This window comes from Haliotis rufescens, unplaced genomic scaffold (assembly GCF_023055435.1).
Source record: "Haliotis rufescens isolate VD_foot unplaced genomic scaffold, xgHalRufe1.0.p SCAF_14, whole genome shotgun sequence".
NCBI lineage: Eukaryota > Metazoa > Mollusca > Gastropoda > Lepetellida > Haliotidae > Haliotis > Haliotis rufescens.
Genome location: NW_025963824.1, coordinates 18,833,249 through 18,853,310, shown reverse-complemented (window position 1 = coordinate 18,853,310; position 20,062 = coordinate 18,833,249). Strand labels below are relative to the sequence as shown.

Here is a 20,062-nt window from a genome sequence, read left to right as displayed (position 1 = left end):
TACCAGTAACTATTGATACAGTAGCTAGTGAGACACTATCAGATCTAGGCCAGTAACTATTCATACATTAGTTAGTGGGTCACCATCAGATCTATACCAGTAACTTTTTATACAGTAGCTAGTGAGTCACTATCAGATCTATACCAGTAACTATTCATACAGTAGCTAGTGAGTCACTATCAGATCTATACCAGTAACTATTCATACAGTAGCTAGTGAGTCACTTTCAGATCTATACCAGTAACTATTCATACAGTAGCTAGTGAGACACTATCAGATCTAGGCCAGTAACTATTGATACAGTAGTTAGTGAGTCACTATCAGATCTATACCAGTAACTATTCATACAGTAGCTAGTGAGACACTATCAGATCTAGGCCAGTAACTATTGATACAGTTGCTCGTGAATCACTATCAGGCCTATACCAGTAACCCTTCATACAGTAGCTAGTGAGACACTATCAGATCTATACCAGTAACTATTCATACAGTAGCTAGTGAGTCACTATCAGATCTATACCAGTAACTATTGATACAGTAGCTAGTGTGTCACTATCAAATATATACAAGTAACTATTGATACAGTAGCTAGTGTGTCACTATCAGATATATACAAGTAACTATTGATACAGTAGCTAGTGTGTCACTATCAAATATATACCAGTAACTATTGATACAGTAGCTAGTGTGTCACTATCAGATCTATACCAGTAACTATTTATACAGTAGCTAGTGTGTCACTATCAGATCTACACCAGTAACTATTCATACAGTAGCTAGTGTGTCACTATCAGCTCTACACCAGTAACTATTCATACAGTTGCTCGTGAGTCACTATCAGATCTATACCAGTAACTATTGATACTGTAGCTAGTGAGACACTATCAGATCTATACCAGTAACAATTCATACAGTAGCTAGTGAGACACTATCAGATCTATACCAGTAACTATTGATACAGTAGCTAGTGTGTCACTATCAGATCTATACCAGTAACTATTGATACAGTAGCTAGTGAGACACTATCAGATTTATACCAGTAACTATTGATACAGTAGCTAGTGAGTCACTATCAGGCCTATACCAGTAACTATTCATAGAGTAGCTAGTGTGTCACTATCAGATCTATACCAGTAACTATTGATACAGTAGCTAGTGAGTCACTATCAGGCCTATACCAGTAACTATTCATAGAGTAGCTAGTGTGTCACTATCAGATCTATACCAGTAACTATTCATACAGTAGCTAGTGAGTCACTATCAGATCTATACCAGTAACCCTTCATACAGTAGCTAGTGAGTCACTATCAGACCTATACCAGTAACTATTCATACAGTAGCTAGTGTGTCACTATCAGCTCTATACCAGTAACCCTTCATACAGTTGCTCGTGAGTCACTATCAGATCTATACCAGTAACTATTCATACAGTAGCTAGTGAGACACTATCAGATTTATACCAGTAACTATTGATACAGTAGCTAGTGAGTCACTATCAGGCCTATACCAGTAACTATTCATACAGTAGCTAGTGTGTCACTATCAGATCTATACCAGTAACTATTCATACAGTAGCTAGTGAGTCACTATCAGATCTATACCAGTAACCCTTCATACAGTAGCTAGTGAGTCACTATCAGACCTATACCAGTAACTATTCATACAGTAGCTAGTGTGTCACTATCAGCTCTATACCAGTAACTATTCATACAGTTGCTCGTGAGTCACTATCAGATCTATACCAGTAACTATTCATACAGTAGCTAGTGTGTCACTATCAGATCTATACCAGTAACTATTCATACAGTAACTAGTGAGTCACTATCAGATCTATACCAGTAACTATTCATACAGTAGCTAGTGAGTCACTATCAGATCTATACCAGTAAGTATTCATACAGTTGCTCGTGAGACACTATCAGATCTATACCAGTAACTTTTCATACAGTAGCTAGTGAGTCACTATCAGATCTATACCAGTAACTATTCATACAGTAGCTAGTGAGACACTATCAGATCTATACCAGTAACTATTGATACAGTTGCTCGTGAATCACTATCAGGCCTATACCAGTAACCCTTCATACAGTAGCTAGTGAGTCACTATCAGATCTATACCAGTAACTATTCATACAGTTGCTAGTGAGACACTATCAGATCTATACCAGTAACTTTTGATACAGTAGCTAGTGAGTCACTATCAGATCTATACCAGTAACTATTCATACAGTAGCTAGTGAGACACTATCAGATCTATACCAGTAACTATTCATACAGTAGCTAGTGAGTCACTATCAGATCTATACCAGTAACTATTGATACCGTAGCTAGTGAGTCACTATCAGATCTATACCAGTAACTATTGATACAGTTGCTCGTGAATCACTATCAGGCCTATTCCAGTAACCCTTCATACAGTAGCTGGTGAGTCACTATCAGATCTATACCAGTAACTATTCATACAGTAGCTAGTGTGTCACTATCAGATCTAGGCCAGTAACTATTCATACAGTAGCTAGTGAGTCAATATCAGATCTATACCAGTAATTATTCATACAGTTGCTCGTGAGTCACTATCAGATCTATACCAGTAACTATTCATACAGTAGCTAGTGTGTCACTATCAGGCCTATACCAGTACTTATTCATACAGTAACTAGTGTGTCACTATCAGATCTATATCAGTAACCCTTCATACAGTAGCTAGTGAGTCACTATCAGATCTATACCAGTAACTATTCATACAGTTGTTCGTGAGTCACTATCAGATCTAGGCCAGTAACTATTCATACAGTTGCTAATGAGTCACTATCAGATCTATTCCAGTAACTATTCATACTGTTGCTCGTGAGTCACTATCAGATCTATACTAGTAACTATTCATACTTGTTTGTTGTTTAACGCCGCACTCAGCAATATTTCAACTAAATGACGGCGGTCTGTAAATAATCGAGTCGGGGCCGGACCGCGTGACACGGACGGTAATGACGGTGTGACATTAATGACTGTGTGACGGTAATAACTGTGTGAAAGTAACGCTTGCAACAGCAATGACTGTGTGACGGTGATGACTGCAACGGCAATGGCTGTGTTACGGTAATGAATGCCACGATAATGACTGTGTGACGGTAATGTCTGTGTTTCGGTAATAGTTGCAACGGTAATGACTGTGTGACGGTAATGACTGCAACTGCAATGACTGTGTGACGGTAATGACTGTAATTACTGTGTGACAGTAATGACTGTGTGACGGTAATAACTGTGTGACGGTAATGCTTGCAACAGCAATGACGTTGTGACGGTGATGACTGCAACGGCAATGGCTGTGTGACGGTAATGAATGCAACGATAATGACTGTGTGACGGTAATGACTGTGTGACAGTAATGACACTGTGACCGTAATGACTGTGTGACGGTAATGATTGCAAATGTAATGACAGTGTGACGGTATTGACTGTGTGACGGTAATGTCTGTGTGACAGTAATGACTGTGTGACGGTAATGACTGTGTGACGGTAATGACTGCAAATGTAATGACAGTGTGACGGCAATGACTCTGTGACGGTAACGATTGTGTTTCGGTAATGGCTGCAACGGCAATGACTATGTGACGGTAATGACTGCAACTGCAATGACTGTGTGACGGTAATGATTGTGTGACGGCAATGACTGCAACTGCAATGACTGTGTGACGGTAATGATTGTGTGACGGCAATGACTGTGTGACGGCAATGACTGTGTGGCGGTAATGATTGTGTGACGGCAATGACTGTGTGACGGTAATGACTATGTGACAGCAATGACAATGTGACGGTAATGTCTGTGTGACGGCAATGACTGTGTGACGGTAATGGCTGTGTGACGGTAATGACTCTGTGACGGTAATAGCAAATGGTATCGGTAATGACTGTGTGACGAATATGACTGTGTGACGGCAATGACTGTGTGACGGCAATGACTGTGTGACGGTTATAACTGTGTGACGGTAATGACTGTGTTTTGGTAATGGCTGCAACGGCACTGAATATGTGACGGTAATGACTGCAACTGCAATGACTGTGTGACGGGAATGACTGTGTGATGGCAGTGACTGTGTGACGGCAATGATTGTGTTTCGGTAATGGCTGCAACGGCACTGAATATGTGACGGTAATGACTGCAACTGCAATGACTGTGTGACGGGAATGACTGTGTGATGGCAGTGACTGTGTGACGGCAATGATTGTGTGACGGCAAAAAATGACTGTGTGACGGCCATGACTGTGTGACGGTAATGACTGTATGACGGCAATGATTGTGTGACGGCAATGACTGTGTGACGGTAATGACTGTGTGACGGTAATGTCTGTGTGACAGTAATGACTGTGTGACGGTAATGACTGTGTGACGGTAATGACTGCAAATGTAATGACAGTGTGACGGCAATGACTCTGTGACGGTAACGATTGTGTTTCGGTAATGGCTGCAACGGCAATGACTATGTGACGGTAATGACTGCAACTGCAATGACTGTGTGACGGTAATGATTGTGTGACGGCAATGACTTCAACTGCAATGACTCTTTGACGGTAATGATTGTGTGACGGCAATGACTGTGTGACGGCAATGACTGTGTGACGGTAATGATTGTGTGACGGCAATGACTGTGTGACGGTAATGACTATGTGACAGCAATGACAATGTGACGGTAATGTCTGTGTGACGGCAATGACTGTGTGACGGTAATGGCTGTGTGACGGTAATGACTCTGTGACGGTAATAGCAAATGGTATCGGTAATGACTGTGTGACGAATATGACTGTGTGACGGTTATAACTGTGTGACGGTAATGACTGTGTTTTGGTAATGGCTGCAACGGCACTGAATATGTGACGGTAATGACTGCAACTGCAATGACTGTGTGACGGGAATGACTGTGTGATGGCAGTGACTGTGTGACGGCAATGATTGTGTTTCGGTAATGGCTGCAACGGCACTGAATATGTGACGGTAATGACTGCAACTGCAATGACTGTGTGACGGGAATGACTGTGTGATGGCAGTGACTGTGTGACGGCAATGATTGTGTGACGGCAAAAAATGACTGTGTGACGGCAATGACTGTGTGACGGTAATGACTGTATGACGGCAATGATTGTGTGACGGCAATGACTGTGTGGCGGTAATGACTGTGTGACGGTAATGTCTGTGTGACAGTAATGACTGTGTGACGGTAATGACTGTGTGACGGTAATGACTGCAAATGTAATGACAGTGTGACGGCAATGACTGTGTGACGGTAACGATTGTGTTTCGGTAATGGCTGCAACGGCAATGACTATGTGACGGTAATGACTGCGGCTGCAATGACTGTGTGACGGTAATGATTGTGTGACGGCAATGACTGTGTGACGGCAATGACTGTGTGACGGTAATGATTGTGTGACGGCAATGACTGTGTGACGGCAATGATTGTGTGACGGCAAAAAATGACTGTGTGACGGCAATGAATGTGTGACGGTAATGACTGTATGACGGCAATGATTGTGTGACGGCAATGACTGTGTGACGGTAATGACTGTGTGACGGTAATGTCTGTGTGACTCTGCAAAACGAATTGCGGCGCCTTAGACGACTGGGCCACCCGTGCCCCCAGAGAAACTAAGCAAGGCAGTTATGGTTATGAAGTCTTATAGCGTGCGCTAGAAGATATAAAATCAGTAAAATCAAGGGACTATAACATTACCTGAAAAGCATTCCTGAGGCACGCTAAAGGACAGATTAAAACCCCGGGCTATTAGGCAGATTTATGAAGGTATTCAATGACACATTCGAATGTGAACACGTTTCACACATTCTGCGTATGCAAAGGATGTCTTACGGATTGACATCCGTACATTGTCCTTAACTTAGCAACACGGAAGGCAGGGGTAGACTGGATGAAGGGCTCTGGACAGCGTCATCCTGATTTATCCTTCCGAAAGCCTGAAGCTCCGAATATATCAGGAGCTGTTGCTTTCAATAGACCATTTGTAAACAGTATTTTCGACCTTCTCAAGGCCGAGATGGAGAATCATTCATTTCAGCCAGATTCAATCTGGAATTACCAATGTACATCGTCCATGTCACGAGTGGTGAAAGGGGAAGAACTGCGACTGCGATCTAGGGTGACCGTGACCTCCATACCTCATATGCTTATATTCCCCCTAAAGAGAATGTCGCATGCGCCGTCAGAGTCTATTGGAAAGGCAAGTGATAATAGTTGGATTAACCATGAACTGATCATCTGTTTCCTTGAGCATTATGTTCAGTATGCATAGCCACCCCAAGACCACAAATGTTTGCTCGTGCTCATAGATGGAAACAATAGCTACAAAACTCTGGAGGCTGTCAACTATGCACGGGATCGTGGAATTGTCATCATTGTGTTTCCCCAAGATACCACTCACAAGCTGAAACCCCTAGACAGGACATTCTTTGGGCCTCTCATGGCTAACTACAACAAAAAAGCTCACAGATGGATGCTAATGAACCCAATTGTTTGGCGTATCATGTATTACCTCTTCCAGAACTGACTGCAGGTCCTTCAGACGAACCCCAACCAGATGTTAGAAGACAGATTGAAGCGCTTTCACCACTGGCAGTGGAATACAATCTACAGAGCAGAAAGAGAAGGTCTGGCTCGTCTGTGGTAGTTACAGCATCATCTTTCATGAAAAAGGTAGAGGAGAAAGGACAAAATAGATCAAAGAAAACCAGCAGCAAGGCAAACCAGAAAGTTGCAGATGAGTCGGATGTATGTCACTGTTTGTACTGCAACGAGTTGTGCATATAGAGCCACCTGCTGAGGACTGGCTTCAGTGCATTAAATGTAGGCAATGGTTCCATGCATTGTAGAGATGAGAAGGATATCTGCTATCTCTGTCGTTGATTTTTACCATTTTAAACCGTAATTCTCAAGAACAAGTTTGGACGAGACAAAATAATGTTTTTTATGTCGCCGGTTAAATTTGAACGTTGCAGTTACTCTGATGAGGAGGATTTCATTTCTCGGTTTATGTTTTCATGTGTATGTTATTGCTTAAACTAAGATGTAGTTATACTTGGATACACCTCTAAGCAGTTTGAGGAGTAAGTTATCGTAGAATGGTTGATAGGTGGGGCATTCTACAGACAAGACATAATGATGTCCACGACTAAAACATATTATTCGCGTCTTCTTTTTATGAAAACATTTCTCACTTCTGATTGCAGCACCATCAATATGATATAATATCTAAAAATAAAAACATAACTGTATTGTGTTTAAGTGCATATTTGACCGGTCATGACAGTTGGAAGATGATGGGAGTGTCCATTTTGTGCAGGTCCATGAGTGCAGTTTGAAATTTTAACGCTAGTATTTCTTATTAAAATATCATTTTTTCAGAAAATAACATGATCTTTTTAAGGAAGTTTATATATTAGATATTCTTCTTGTCACTAGAAAACTTGTCATTACCGCAACAGCCTACTTTTTGGGGCTTACAGACAAAGAAGACATTACTTGAAGAAGAGGGTCACGTGACTAGAACGTTCCGTTGGGGGGAATCGTGGAAACATGTGCCATACATGTAGGGTTTTACCCAAGGCCGTAGTTAACTTTTTTTTTTTTTTTGACGGGGGGGGGGGGGGGGGGGCTGAAAGCTGAAAACAAGGGTAATTTAATCTAGATTTCAGAATGCGGTGACCATATTTACAGAGAAAACAAAGTAGTTAGGCAGGTTTGAGTTACCTGAAACCAGTGATAATGTTCAGCCAACATGCTATACATGTACACTGACAGTTATTTGGGGCAATTTCTTCTGAACTGTTGTAAACACGTAATTACCACAACACTGTTGTCATTACCACAACACTGTTGTCATTACCGCAACAGTGTTGTCATTACCGCAACAGTGTTGACATTACCACAACAGTGTTGTCATTACCGCAACAGTGTTGTCATTACCGCAACAGTGTTGACATTACCACAACACTGTTGTCATTACCGCAACAGTGTTGACATTACCACAACAGTGTTGTCATTACCACAACAGTGTTGTCATTACCACAACAGTGTTGTCATTACCGCAACAGTGTTGTCATTACAGCAACATATGTCCACTTCTAGCCTCACAAATGCATCTATATAAAAGCAAAAGTTCCAAGTTTATGTTGATGCTACATCTCAGTTTTGGAAGTTAATCTTGCTTTAAACACATTTTTATCTGTTTTATCAGAGACTTTATTTTTATGGTCTCTGGTTTTATATGAAACTAAACACTTTCGAAATCTGCACATTTTTTAATTTGTGCTTTATTCACATTGGTGGGACCTTTGGTATTGAGCATATAATCAAGCACTATATTTGTAACTTAAAATAACGCGACTGCAACCGACAGTACAAATAAATCTGATATTAATTCTAACTAATTAAGACTTATGGTATTAATAAGCTATGTTGTGGGAATGACATTTGAGGAGGGATTCTCGTGTTTTTCACATTTCATAATTTATTAATATCTTGCAAATTATGAACATTAGATAATATAACTTACAATAATTATGCCAAAACAAATACATTTATTCACCCAATTTGTGATGAAAGCATGTGTCAATACAAGTATAACCCGTAAAGAACCGGGGTAGAAAAGGTCTTCAGCAACCCATGCTTGCCATAAAAGGCGACTATGCTTGTAAGAGGCGACTTACGGGATCGGGTGGTCAGACTCGCTGACTTGGTTGATGCATGTTATCGTATCCAAACTGTGGAGATCGATGTTCATGATGTCAATCACTGGATAATCTGGTCCAGGCTCGATTATTCACACACCGCCGCCATATAACTGACATATTGCTGAGTGCGGCTTTAAACAAGAAACAAAGAAACAATACTAGTACTGCCACATTTGGTAGAATCACCTAGGTGAGGGTTGGTTTGCAACACTCCTGTTACCAGTTATCATTTAGATTTGGAGTTAGCCCTTTTCATTCTAATGAACTGACTGAATTCACTGTTATTAATTGTATTAATGGAATTATTACAGAAACTTAAAAGTATATTATCGCCATGCTATTATTTGTGAAAGTGGGATAATTAGCAGCAACGAAAGACCAATGCTCGCCTTTTCAGACGTGATTTAAGTGCCCCAGTGCATACTGGACGGTACCCATGAAGATCCTAGTCAGAATAGGTCTTCAGCAACCCATATACTTGTCGTAAAAGGTGACGTTGCTAGTCGTAGGCGACTGACGGGATCGGATGGTCAGCCTCGCTGACTTGGTTGATGCATGTCATCGTATCCCAATTGCGTGGACCGATGCTCATGGTGTCAATCACTGTATAGTCTGGTCCAGACTCGATTATTTACAGTCCGCCTTCATATAGCTGGGATATTGCTGAGTGCGGCGTTAAACATGCTAAACCAACAAATAATCAAAGCATACTAGCTGAACCTTCATTGAATGTCTGAAATCAAACTGTATACTTTTTATAACTTTGAGATTTTTTGGCAATAGAAATGTATCTTATCCAGGGAAGAAAATGTTGCCATTAATATTTCATATTTTACGACAAAGAACATTGTAACAGGGGATATGGCCCGGCCCAGGGCTCTAGTTGGGAAATGACCCAGATGCAAATTCATCACCAAAGTTCCATTATTTATTCGAAAGCAGTATTTAAAAACAATCGAAAGTTACATAATCAGAATACTCAGTTAATTGTACATTCAATAAAAATGTTTTTCTTCATGCTTTAATGCAAGTAAGTAGGTCTATAGCTTTAACGGTGACGAAACTTGGAGGGTGCATGCAATAACCGGAATACCGCACCGGTTCAGGTAGTACGTGAAAATTAGGTCAACCAAAGTACGATGTGTAAAACACGAAACCATACTGGTCAACACCGGGTTCGTTCACCTGTGTCGTCCAGGGTTTTGAAATCGAACGTGAGCAGTTTCGCGCACGCGTCAAGTTGTGACTTGGCTCCCGTCTATTCAATATCTAAAACCTAGCTGCGTGTCCCAGTGAAGAGGAACCGGTTCGTCTGAAATCTTCCTCCAATCAATGGTGAACACAGTGTCATGACGTTTTACACAGAAGGTGTGGTGACGTTTACCACAGTACACATGTACATGCAGAATGGTTATACGTCAACTGTGAAAGATAGTGCTTTATTCGATAAATCTTTATTTTTATTTGACATGCCGTAGATCTTCACCAATACATTCAGTTTTGCTCACCTTATTCCAACAACCAAGTTGTTTTTAAAGTGCTCCTTCAATCCGCGCTGACCGAAAATGAAGCGGTACATGGTGGTCTGGGGGTCGGTGTTCTTCTTGGTGATGTTCTGCTCCCTGTATCTGATGCTGGAGACGGTCACAATGTCCAGTAAACCCCTGGAGCTGGACGCGGTAAGTACATGCATACACCATCATATTCTTACATAGGATCGCCAGGTTACTTTGAATTCTAAACAATAACACCCTTCTGTATAATTTAAACTAGACTTAAAGTTCATGTTTCACTGTCATACATTCTTGTATTATGAACAAAGCATACACTTGGCATATATATCCTCTTTTAAATGTTGAGATGAATGCAATGCCTTCTTTCTATTTTTTTCGTTAATGGCAGTTTTTTCTCATTTCTTTAACTAAATGACGTATTCCATGTGTGAGGCCTAATTTTAAGTCTTTCCCTCAGATAGACACTTGTAATAAGCAGACTTGGGAGTAACATATAGGCTATTACATTATATTTGTCACAACAGGTATAGGTGCGGCCACTAGGCCAAGTCTGTTTGTACAAGACAGTGGAAATCGAAAGGATTTGTTGTTTTCTCCAAAAATGTAGTTATATTACATTAAACTACCAGTCCAAACTGAGCTCTGGCCGAGTTGGATATAAACAATGGAGTGGTAAAATCTACCCCTGCATAATATTGAAATAAAAAGTACATAAACAACAACTCTGACACAAAGCATGGTAAGTTTGCAACCTGGTGCTTACAGCATGTTGCTATGTTCTGTTGAACCTACTTTTCAACATGAAACCAAAATTGCCATCATTTTGTAAATATCCACCTCCGACTAATTCAATCTTGTTGTCTTTATTTGAGTATTGTATGTATGACTGGTAAACTCATTAATTGGTTGCTTTCTACTTACTAACAAGGAACTAACTAATTACCTTTATAATACAGTAACACAAACTTTCCAAACACGTGATTTGTGGTATTTTGTTGCCAGTCACACCGGCGAAACAGTGCCCTGTGACGTCAGGGGTCATTGAGTCTGCATAAGCGCCTCCAAGTGATCTATCATCACTACACGCAATGTCATTGAATACGCCCAGCGGTGTTGAGAGTTTTGTATATTTCTTTACTAAATATAGCCTGCGGCGGCGCATTTTAGAACATGCTCTAGTTCACGAAAGCACTTTTATTTTTTATATATTTTCTATTTCGTATTTCTCGTAATTCAAGTAGCTAAAATGGTTATAAATGGGAACTAATATTCATATATTATTTTTCCGGTTCATTAATTTTCATTATTATGCACAAGAATGCAGTTTATTAGGGATATTGCTGAACACATCCAAATGTCTCCAGTGTCAGGGTAGGTTACCCCGAATTCTATCCTTAGCCCTTGGATCCCCTTTACGATCAATCACCCCTTTACGATCATTAGGAATAGGTTCCCGTTTAGTGGCTGTTATAGATTCTATAGAAGCTCCTAATATTCTTCACACAAAAACGTTGAGTAAAAAGGATGCAACGCGTTTGTGTCGACTATTTTGGCTACTGGAAACTGTCCTGGAACACACAAGCCACTTTCACCCCCTACATTTTTTCAGTACTGATTCAAAATCGAACTCACCCTTGTGTCGTCACTAGCCATGCTCATGCCTGCCTCGCTCCTTACTATTATCCACATCATCCTTACAGTGTTCCCAACCACACTTTTCTGTCACAAAAATCACCCGACGAATTATTAAATACCATATGATTCATACATACTCGCGAGTTCGACGTCTGACGCCTGGAGCCGTTTTCAGTTCGCGCCATATCGGCTCATTCCTCGCCACTCGGTATCTTGTAGATTACGTCATGGGATGAGTGTGCCAAATGGCATCGGGTTCATTAATAAGTGTCTGTAGACTAAAGTCACGAGACACCATGCCTACCCGTAACCTTCGTAAGTGTCCGTCACCTATTCGACCCTTTTCGTTCAGTTCCGTAACGTAACTTTGCACTTTGTTTCACAGTGTGGACGTAGCTCAGTTGGTTAGCTGTTGGGCTAATAATCCGAAGGTCGCGGGTTTCGTGTCCGATGGATTCTCACAAAAACTGGTTGCTTGTCTTTGAGACATGTGACCTACAGCAGAGATTGTCCTCACGAGAAGTTGTGGTACTGTATTCTAGAGGTGGAATCATTTTATCTGGGACTGATTATTTTTCAGTTATATTAGTTGGTTTTGATAAAAACAATTGTGGGCCCAACAGTGTCAGACAGCACACCTCTTGGGAATCTTGTCATATGATCTTATATTTGCTGGCAAGCTCTGCTCACTCACTTAGTGAAAATGTTCAGTGCTGCCTTAATACGTACCACTCTACCTTTATGTTTAATGGATTGTGCTAACTTGTGTAACAACACTTCGAACCTGTAAAAGCTTTGTCGGTGACCCAACCTGGTTCATTTGAAAATGCATTATTTGGAATTTCCTGCTTTTGATTTAGTTGAAATTAATTTTGAAGTGAAATTTGTGGAGATGCACATAATATTATGCAGTTGAAATGCTATCACACCATATTAATTCATGGAATTGTAACTCTACAGCCTTGGTGACATCAGAAATGATGCATGAAAACATACACAGTTTAGATAACTACGAATGTTTGTATCAGTATGTACACTAAACTCAGACACACACTTAGACAGTATTTGGTTGTGAAAACATAAAACACAAAGGTAGCGCAACTTGTAAACAGATCTCCTTCTTCTTTCTCCTCTTCCAAAGTGATAAATGAAACTACAGTAAGCCAACAATAATGGTGAAGACGAAAACATATGTAGGAAAGGGTAGAGACACACCCAAGCTGACATGGAAACACATCAGGATCTGTAACACATGATCAGGAAATCTGAGAGCTTGTCAAAGTTTGTTGTTGATAGACGGGATAAATTATTGATCATCAATCGATTGATGTATAAGTGAAGAATGAAATAAATTAATGATAGCTTGAACTTTGATAGTGTATGTTCTTATCAAAATGGAAATGTCAGTTAAACTATGCTATGACATGTACAATTCAGCGTATATACAGCCATACAATATTCATCATATTAAGCGCATCTCTCCTTAATAATGCTTGCTAAGTTTCGCAGCTGCCATCTTGCTAAAGTAGCAGTTGCTTGTAATTAATACTTTTGTAATTAAATGTCATTTTCAGTTACCAATGTTAAAGATAGATACTATGTTTGCTGAAATGTGGCATTGATAGGTGTTACTGATGTGGTTGCTGGATGCCATCATGGAACTTCTATTTTCGAGAATTGTTTCAATGTTGATGTCTGATTTTTAATAAATGTTTTTGGCTATTCAATTTTGGGGTGCAATCATATTAAACCATACACGTGCATGAGCAGTAATTTTGTCTGCTTATTTTGAGCTTAATGACCTTGTTTTTCAAATAGCAATCCTGATCAGCAGATGAAAGGCTCAGAAGGGTTTTTCCTTGACCTGCTGAAATAGGGCCCAGGATATCCCCTTTAATTATTTTTAAGGGTCCTTGCAGGCAATATGAGGGTCCTGTAAAGTAATAAAATGGCACTTTTAGATAATTACTTTGTAGCTTTTAATGAATCAATGATCATGTGGAAAGTGGTCATGATTGATGGATGAAATAACAGACACCCATAACTGCGCTTGATGCCCTGTAAATACAATATAAGTTGTCACCCAATCTCGAGGGCTATATGGTGTGAAGTACCCTGTGTGTAAGCCTATGTACCCTGACCTGCCAGGGAACATCACACCATATGCCCCAGGGAAGTCTTTATGTGATCTGCTGGGAAAGTCTTTATGTGATCTGCTGCTAAAAGGCTTATGTTATGTAAATTAATAAGTTGGTGATGTGGGGAAAATCTCCAATTGTCCTCATCATGGTAGGCTGCCAGTCATCAGTCTGCCACCTGTTCATTCAGTTGGTGTAACATGTTTTTCATATTTTCCTAAACTGCAGGGTCAAAGAAATTGTGCTTCTATGTAGCTGAAAACTACCATGGTGTTAGGTACAGGAAGAATGCATGCTCGGAGATGTTATGACACTATAGTGTCTATGTTTTAACTTATCCTTTTTTCCTTTGACTTAGCCTTTTATAAACTTAGTGACTGAGATGACACCACAAGAGTTGTTCTTGGTGTCCCAGGTCATTGAAAAGGACATAATCCTACATTGCCGCCAAATTTAAAGTAAAAATTATGTTTCTTACGACCATATATTAAAATCATGTCAGATTCATAATATACAGGAAACGTTGACTGTAAACCTCTCTGTCCATCATCTGATTTACAGTCAGTACTAATTTGTGCAATCATTAGAAGCAATTACAGGAATTAAGTGGATCAGCAAGGTTTTGTTAGAACACCTTTACAGATACTGGCTGATAACAAGTAGCATCCTATGAAACAGGACTGTTTTTGGGTTGTATTTCTTTGATCAAAAGTCAATCTCATGAGATAGTCATGGTCATGTCTAATGGAATGTGGAGTGTGGCGTTAAACAACAAACACACACAGTCACTAAAAACTAGTGTAGAGCTGAAGGCATAAATGTCATCATTCAACTTAAAAGGTTGTAGACAATGTTACAGACACGAGATGTTCTACCTGTGCTTGGTAGCTGGTATACAATGTGTCTTCATGCTCAGCATAGATGACATGCTTCGCTGTGAAGGAGCAGGTGAATGTAGCAGTGCTCATTTAAGACAGTTGTTTTATATTCCTTGAGGACATATTTGTGATAGACCCTATAGCCTGTGTAATGATGACACATGATAAAGTTTGTAAAAGATATCATGATAGGCCCTAACTCAACTCTGAGTGGTGCAATGTTAACAACCTAACTTGAATACCTCTGGAAATGCTTCTGTACCAAGGCATGGATGAATGTCACCAAAAGGGTATCTACTCTTGTTAAAGGAATCAAACAAGTTACATAAGAAATCTTAAAATGTAAGTAAGTAAGAGGACATTAATCAATGTTTTCAGTATGAGCTGGCATAGTAGTATTCTGAATGGTATCAGCTGTAGCAATGGTTGTGTAAACTGTTGGACAGTATCCAGAGGACTCACTCAGTATATATACCACCCAGTGTATACTAGTATCAGTTGTAGCAGAGGTTGGGTAAACTGGTGACATTATCCAGAGGACTCACTCAGTATATATACAACCCAGTGTATATCAGTTGTAGCAGAGGTTGTGTAAACTGGTGACATTATCCAGAAGACTCACTCAGTATATATACAACCCAGTGTATATCAGTTGTAGCAGAGGTTGTGTAAACTGGTGACAGAATCTAGAGGACTCACTCAGTATATATACAACCCAGTGTATATCAGTTGTAGCAGAGGTTGTGTAAACTGGTGACATTATCCAGAGGACTCACTCAGTATATATACAACCCAGTGTATATCAGTTGTAGCAGAGGTTGTGTAAACTGGTGACAGTATCTAGAGGACTCACTCAGTATATATACAACCCAGTGTATATATCAGTTGTAGCAGAGGTTGTGTAAACTGGTGACAGTATCTAGAGGACTCACTCAGTATATATACAACCCAGTGTATATCAGTTGTAGCAGAGGTTGTGTAAACTGGTGACAGTATCCAGAGGACTCACTTAGTATATATACCACCCAGTGTATATCAGTTGTAGCAGAGGTTGTGTAAACTGGTGACAGTATCTAGCGGACTCACTCAGTATATATACTACCCAGTGTATACTAGTATCAGTTGTAGCAGAGGTTGTGTAAACTGGTGACAATATGTAGAGGACTCACTCAGTATATATACCACCCAGTGTATATCAGTTGTAGCAGAGGTTGTTTAAACTGGTGACAGTATCTAGAGGACTCACTCAGTATATATACCACCCAGTGTATACTAGTATCAGTTGTAGCAGATGTTGTGTAAACTGGTGACAGTATCTAGCGGACTCACTCAGTATATATTTACCACCCAGTGTATATCAGTTTTAGCAGAGGTTGTGTAAACTGGTGACAGTATCTAGTAGGGCTGTTACGATTCACTTGCGTATTCGGTGAATCGAACCGTAACCATTCATGAATTAAATTCGTTATTCATGGCCACTAGAATTGAATATTTATGAATATGCTATCATGTATATTTACATACCCTGTACCTAAAAATATCCATATCAACATATTACTTGCATATATATTTCTTTCAATGACAACACTCTAATAAATTTAATTTGATAGTATTGTTTCACTCGTCATTGTCACATTTGAGCAGATACTAGTACCTGGATAAGTGCAGTATTTAAATGTATAATTTATTAATAATTAAAAAACCATGTCAAAAAATATATATTGTTATTGTTTCACTGACTATAAAAAATAATACATAAACTGCTGACTTGTTATTGTAATTGTGAATTAAAATCGTATTCGTTACCCTCTATTCGTGATAAGAATCGTATTTGCCTCATAGTGTTGCAGCCCTATTATTCAGAGGACTCACTCAGTGTATATACCAACCAGTGTATATCAGTTGTAGCAGAGGTTGTGTAAACTGGTGACAGTATCTAGAGGACTCACTCGGTATATATACCACCAAGTGTACATCAGCTGTAGCAGAGGTTGTGTAAACTGGTGACAGTATCTTGAGGACTCACTCAGTGTATATACCACCCAGTGTATATCAGTTGTAGCAGAGGTTGTGTAAACTGGTGACAGTATCTAGAGGACTCACTCAGTATATATACCACCCAGTGTACATCAGCTGTAGCAGAGGTTGTGTAAACTGGTGACAGTATCTTGAGGACTCACTCAGTGTATATACCACCCAGTGTATATCAGCTGTAGCAGAGGTTGTGTAAACTGGTGACAGTATCTAGAGGACTCACTCAGTGTATATACCACCCAGTGTATATCAGCTGTAGCAGATGTTGTGTAAACTGGTGGCAGTATCCAGAGGACTCACTCAGTATATATATACCAGCCAGTGTATATCAGCTGTAGCAGAGGTTGGGTAAACTGGTGACAGTCTAGAGGACTCACTCAGTATATATACCACTTTTGAAACTGGTAGACAGTACCTTGAGGACTCCACCCTGTATATATCAGCTGTAGCAGAGATTGTGTAAACTAGTGACAGTATTATGTCGTCTGTAGTTTACCACAGTGGCCAATAGTGAGTCAATAGATTGATTTCCAGCCAGCAGACAGCTGGGATATCTGTGGAGCCATTTGCCATACGACACTACGCAATTAGTCACATGAATTAAAAATGTTTCCAGTTTGTACACCACACAACTCCACATGACTCTGACAGGTGTATCGATGAAGGCCAGGTGTAATGGATTTGTTAGTTAAGCAGTAATATTTGTCCCTTTACACTATCTGCAGCTGTGTGGCCCACCTCCTCCTGCAGACATTTACATACCTGTAACTAACTTCAATCAATATCCACCGCCACATACTGGAGAACAGAATAATTTCACTGACCTAGTTAGTTAAAGTGACACAAGTTAATTGCAGGAGAGACATTATATACCATGGACATCCTTTCAGGGTTTCAATGGCAGAACATCCTTAAATTGTTCATTGAAGTTGTTATGATGCTTGCTTATGTGACAGTCCCTTAGATACATGTATGCAAAGCTGCTTGTGTAAACAAACAGTGAACACAGCTCGGGTAGATTGTGTGCACAGGAAGTAGCTGGCGGGTGAAGCAGTTCAGGTGGACTGTGTGTGTGGATACTGAAGGTTGCTTAGGGTATTGGTAGGTGTGTAGGTTGTGCTTGTACACCGAGGCTTCCATCACCTTGCTGTACCAGGCTGTACACGGCAAGGGCAATATGGGTGCTGTATGAGGGTTGTGAGTATCAGGTCAGGTGGAAGTGAGGGGCACAATAGAGCTTCCATCACCTTGCTGTACCAGGCTGTACACGGCAAGGGCAATATGGGTGCTGTATGAGGGTTGTGAGTATCAGGTCAGGTGGAAGTGAGGGGCACAATAGAGCTTCCATCACCTTGCTGTACCAGGCTGTACACTGCAAGGGCAATATGGGTGCTGTATGAGGGTTGTGAGTATCAGGTCAGGTGGAAGTGAGGGGCACAATAGAGCTTCCATCATTGCTTGATTGGGGTGTGATTGTGTGCGAAAATTGTAAGGTACGGTACTTCTATACTCCTGTGCCAGTCATGCAGAGCTACGTGGTTAGACGGTGTTATTGTACAGATTGGCAGATTAGTTTGTTTGGAGTGATATGATTGAGTTGATGGGAGCTGGCTGTCACGGGTGTACATTGTCAACAATGGATATCTTAGATCTTGGACTGTTGTGTGTCATTTGTTATCATATATATATATATAGTGGGACAGGGCCCTGGAGGGGGGGGGGGGGGGGGGGGGGGGGAGCTGTTCACATGTCTTAAGTTATTCAGTTGAAATGAGATGAAATTAATGGTCCAGATAAACCAGTGAGTAATATCATGAGCAATGGCCCAAGCTATTGGGTTGTGATGACCAAATGATGCCCAAATCACCAAAACTCCCAATCCAATACATTGCCTTGTGTGACAAACCTAGGTTGCTGGTGAATTCCTCCTCCTCGACTGCCAGGGTAACACACTCGGTTGGAACTGGGCTTCCAGAAAAGCCAGTGTACACCATATCTTGCAAATTAAAACAATATCAATATATCAAATTTGGTGAAATTTAATATACCTGATTTCTAATGTGGGGTTTATTTTGAGAAGGTTCCTAGAGACCCCTGATGTAGGTAAAGGTCACAAGGAAGCTCATTGTCAAAACATGGAATATTTCTGATGATACCAAACAATTTTCAGTTAATAGAGCTGGAAGGATTGGACTTTCTGGTTCCAAGTTTTACTTCATTAAACCCTAGCAGGGATCCAAGATGAGTACAAATACCGGTAGATACTGGTGAGGTCAGCTGTCACCTGATTAGATGAAGTCCAAATGGCTGCTAACATTTTTTAATGTTATCAGAGTTCTATCAAGACATTCTCAGTTAGTTAAACCCATATCGGCTGCAAATGTTTGTAAAAATTTGGAACTAAACATAATCCAATTCAGGCTATGATATATTTGTGATGTGATAGCTTTGTAATATGACTTTGTATAAGTGAGTGGACATAGTCTAACACAGTCTCTTGTATGAGTGAGTGAGTGGACATTGTATAACACAGTCTGTTGTATGAGTGAGTGAGTGAGCGGACATTATCTAACACAGTCTCTTGTATGAGTGAGTGAGTGGACATTGTATAACACAGTCTGTTGTATGAGTGAGTGAGTGAGCGGACATTGTTTAACACAGTCTGTTGTATGAGTGAGTGAGTGGACATTGTCTAACACAGTCTGTTGTATGAGTGAGTGAGTGGACATTGTCTAACACAGTCTGTTGTATGAGTGAGTGAGTGAGCGGACATTGTCTAATACTGTCTCTCATATGAGTGAGTGTGTGGACATTGTCTAACACAGTCTGTTGTATGAGTGAGTGAGCGGACATTGTCTAACACAGTCTCTTGTATGAGTGAGTGAGTGGACGTTGTCTAACACAGTCTGTTGTATGAGTGAGTGAGTGGACATTGTCTAACACTGTCAGTTGTATGAGTGAGTGAGTGAGTGGTCATTGTCTAACACAGTCTCTTGTATGAGTGAGTGAGTGAGTGAGCGGACATTGTCTAACCCTGTTGTGTGAGTGAGTGAGTGGACATTTTCTAACAGTCTGTTGTATGAGTGAGTGAGTGAGCGGACATTGTCAAACACTGTCTGTTGTATG

At 40.3% G+C, this 20,062-nt stretch overlaps 1 protein-coding gene across 3 annotated transcripts in view; it reads left to right on the top strand.

Annotated features, from left to right (window-relative positions):
- Positions 1 to 10,103: 10,103 nt before the first annotated feature.
- LOC124122870 (alpha-mannosidase 2x-like) overlaps positions 10,104 to 20,062 on the top strand; it is a 116,353-nt gene continuing 106,394 nt past the window's right edge. The window contains exon 1 of one of the 3 annotated variants that reach the window (XM_048395099.1): positions 10,104 to 10,416. In XM_048395099.1, coding sequence (XP_048251056.1) covers positions 10,303 to 10,416 — 114 coding nt within the window. In that variant the 5' untranslated portion in view covers positions 10,104 to 10,302. Of the gene's footprint in view, positions 10,417 to 17,948; positions 18,038 to 20,062 lie in introns of those variants that run through there. The other 2 variants (XM_048395098.1, XM_048395097.1) reach the window with 2 other exon arrangements.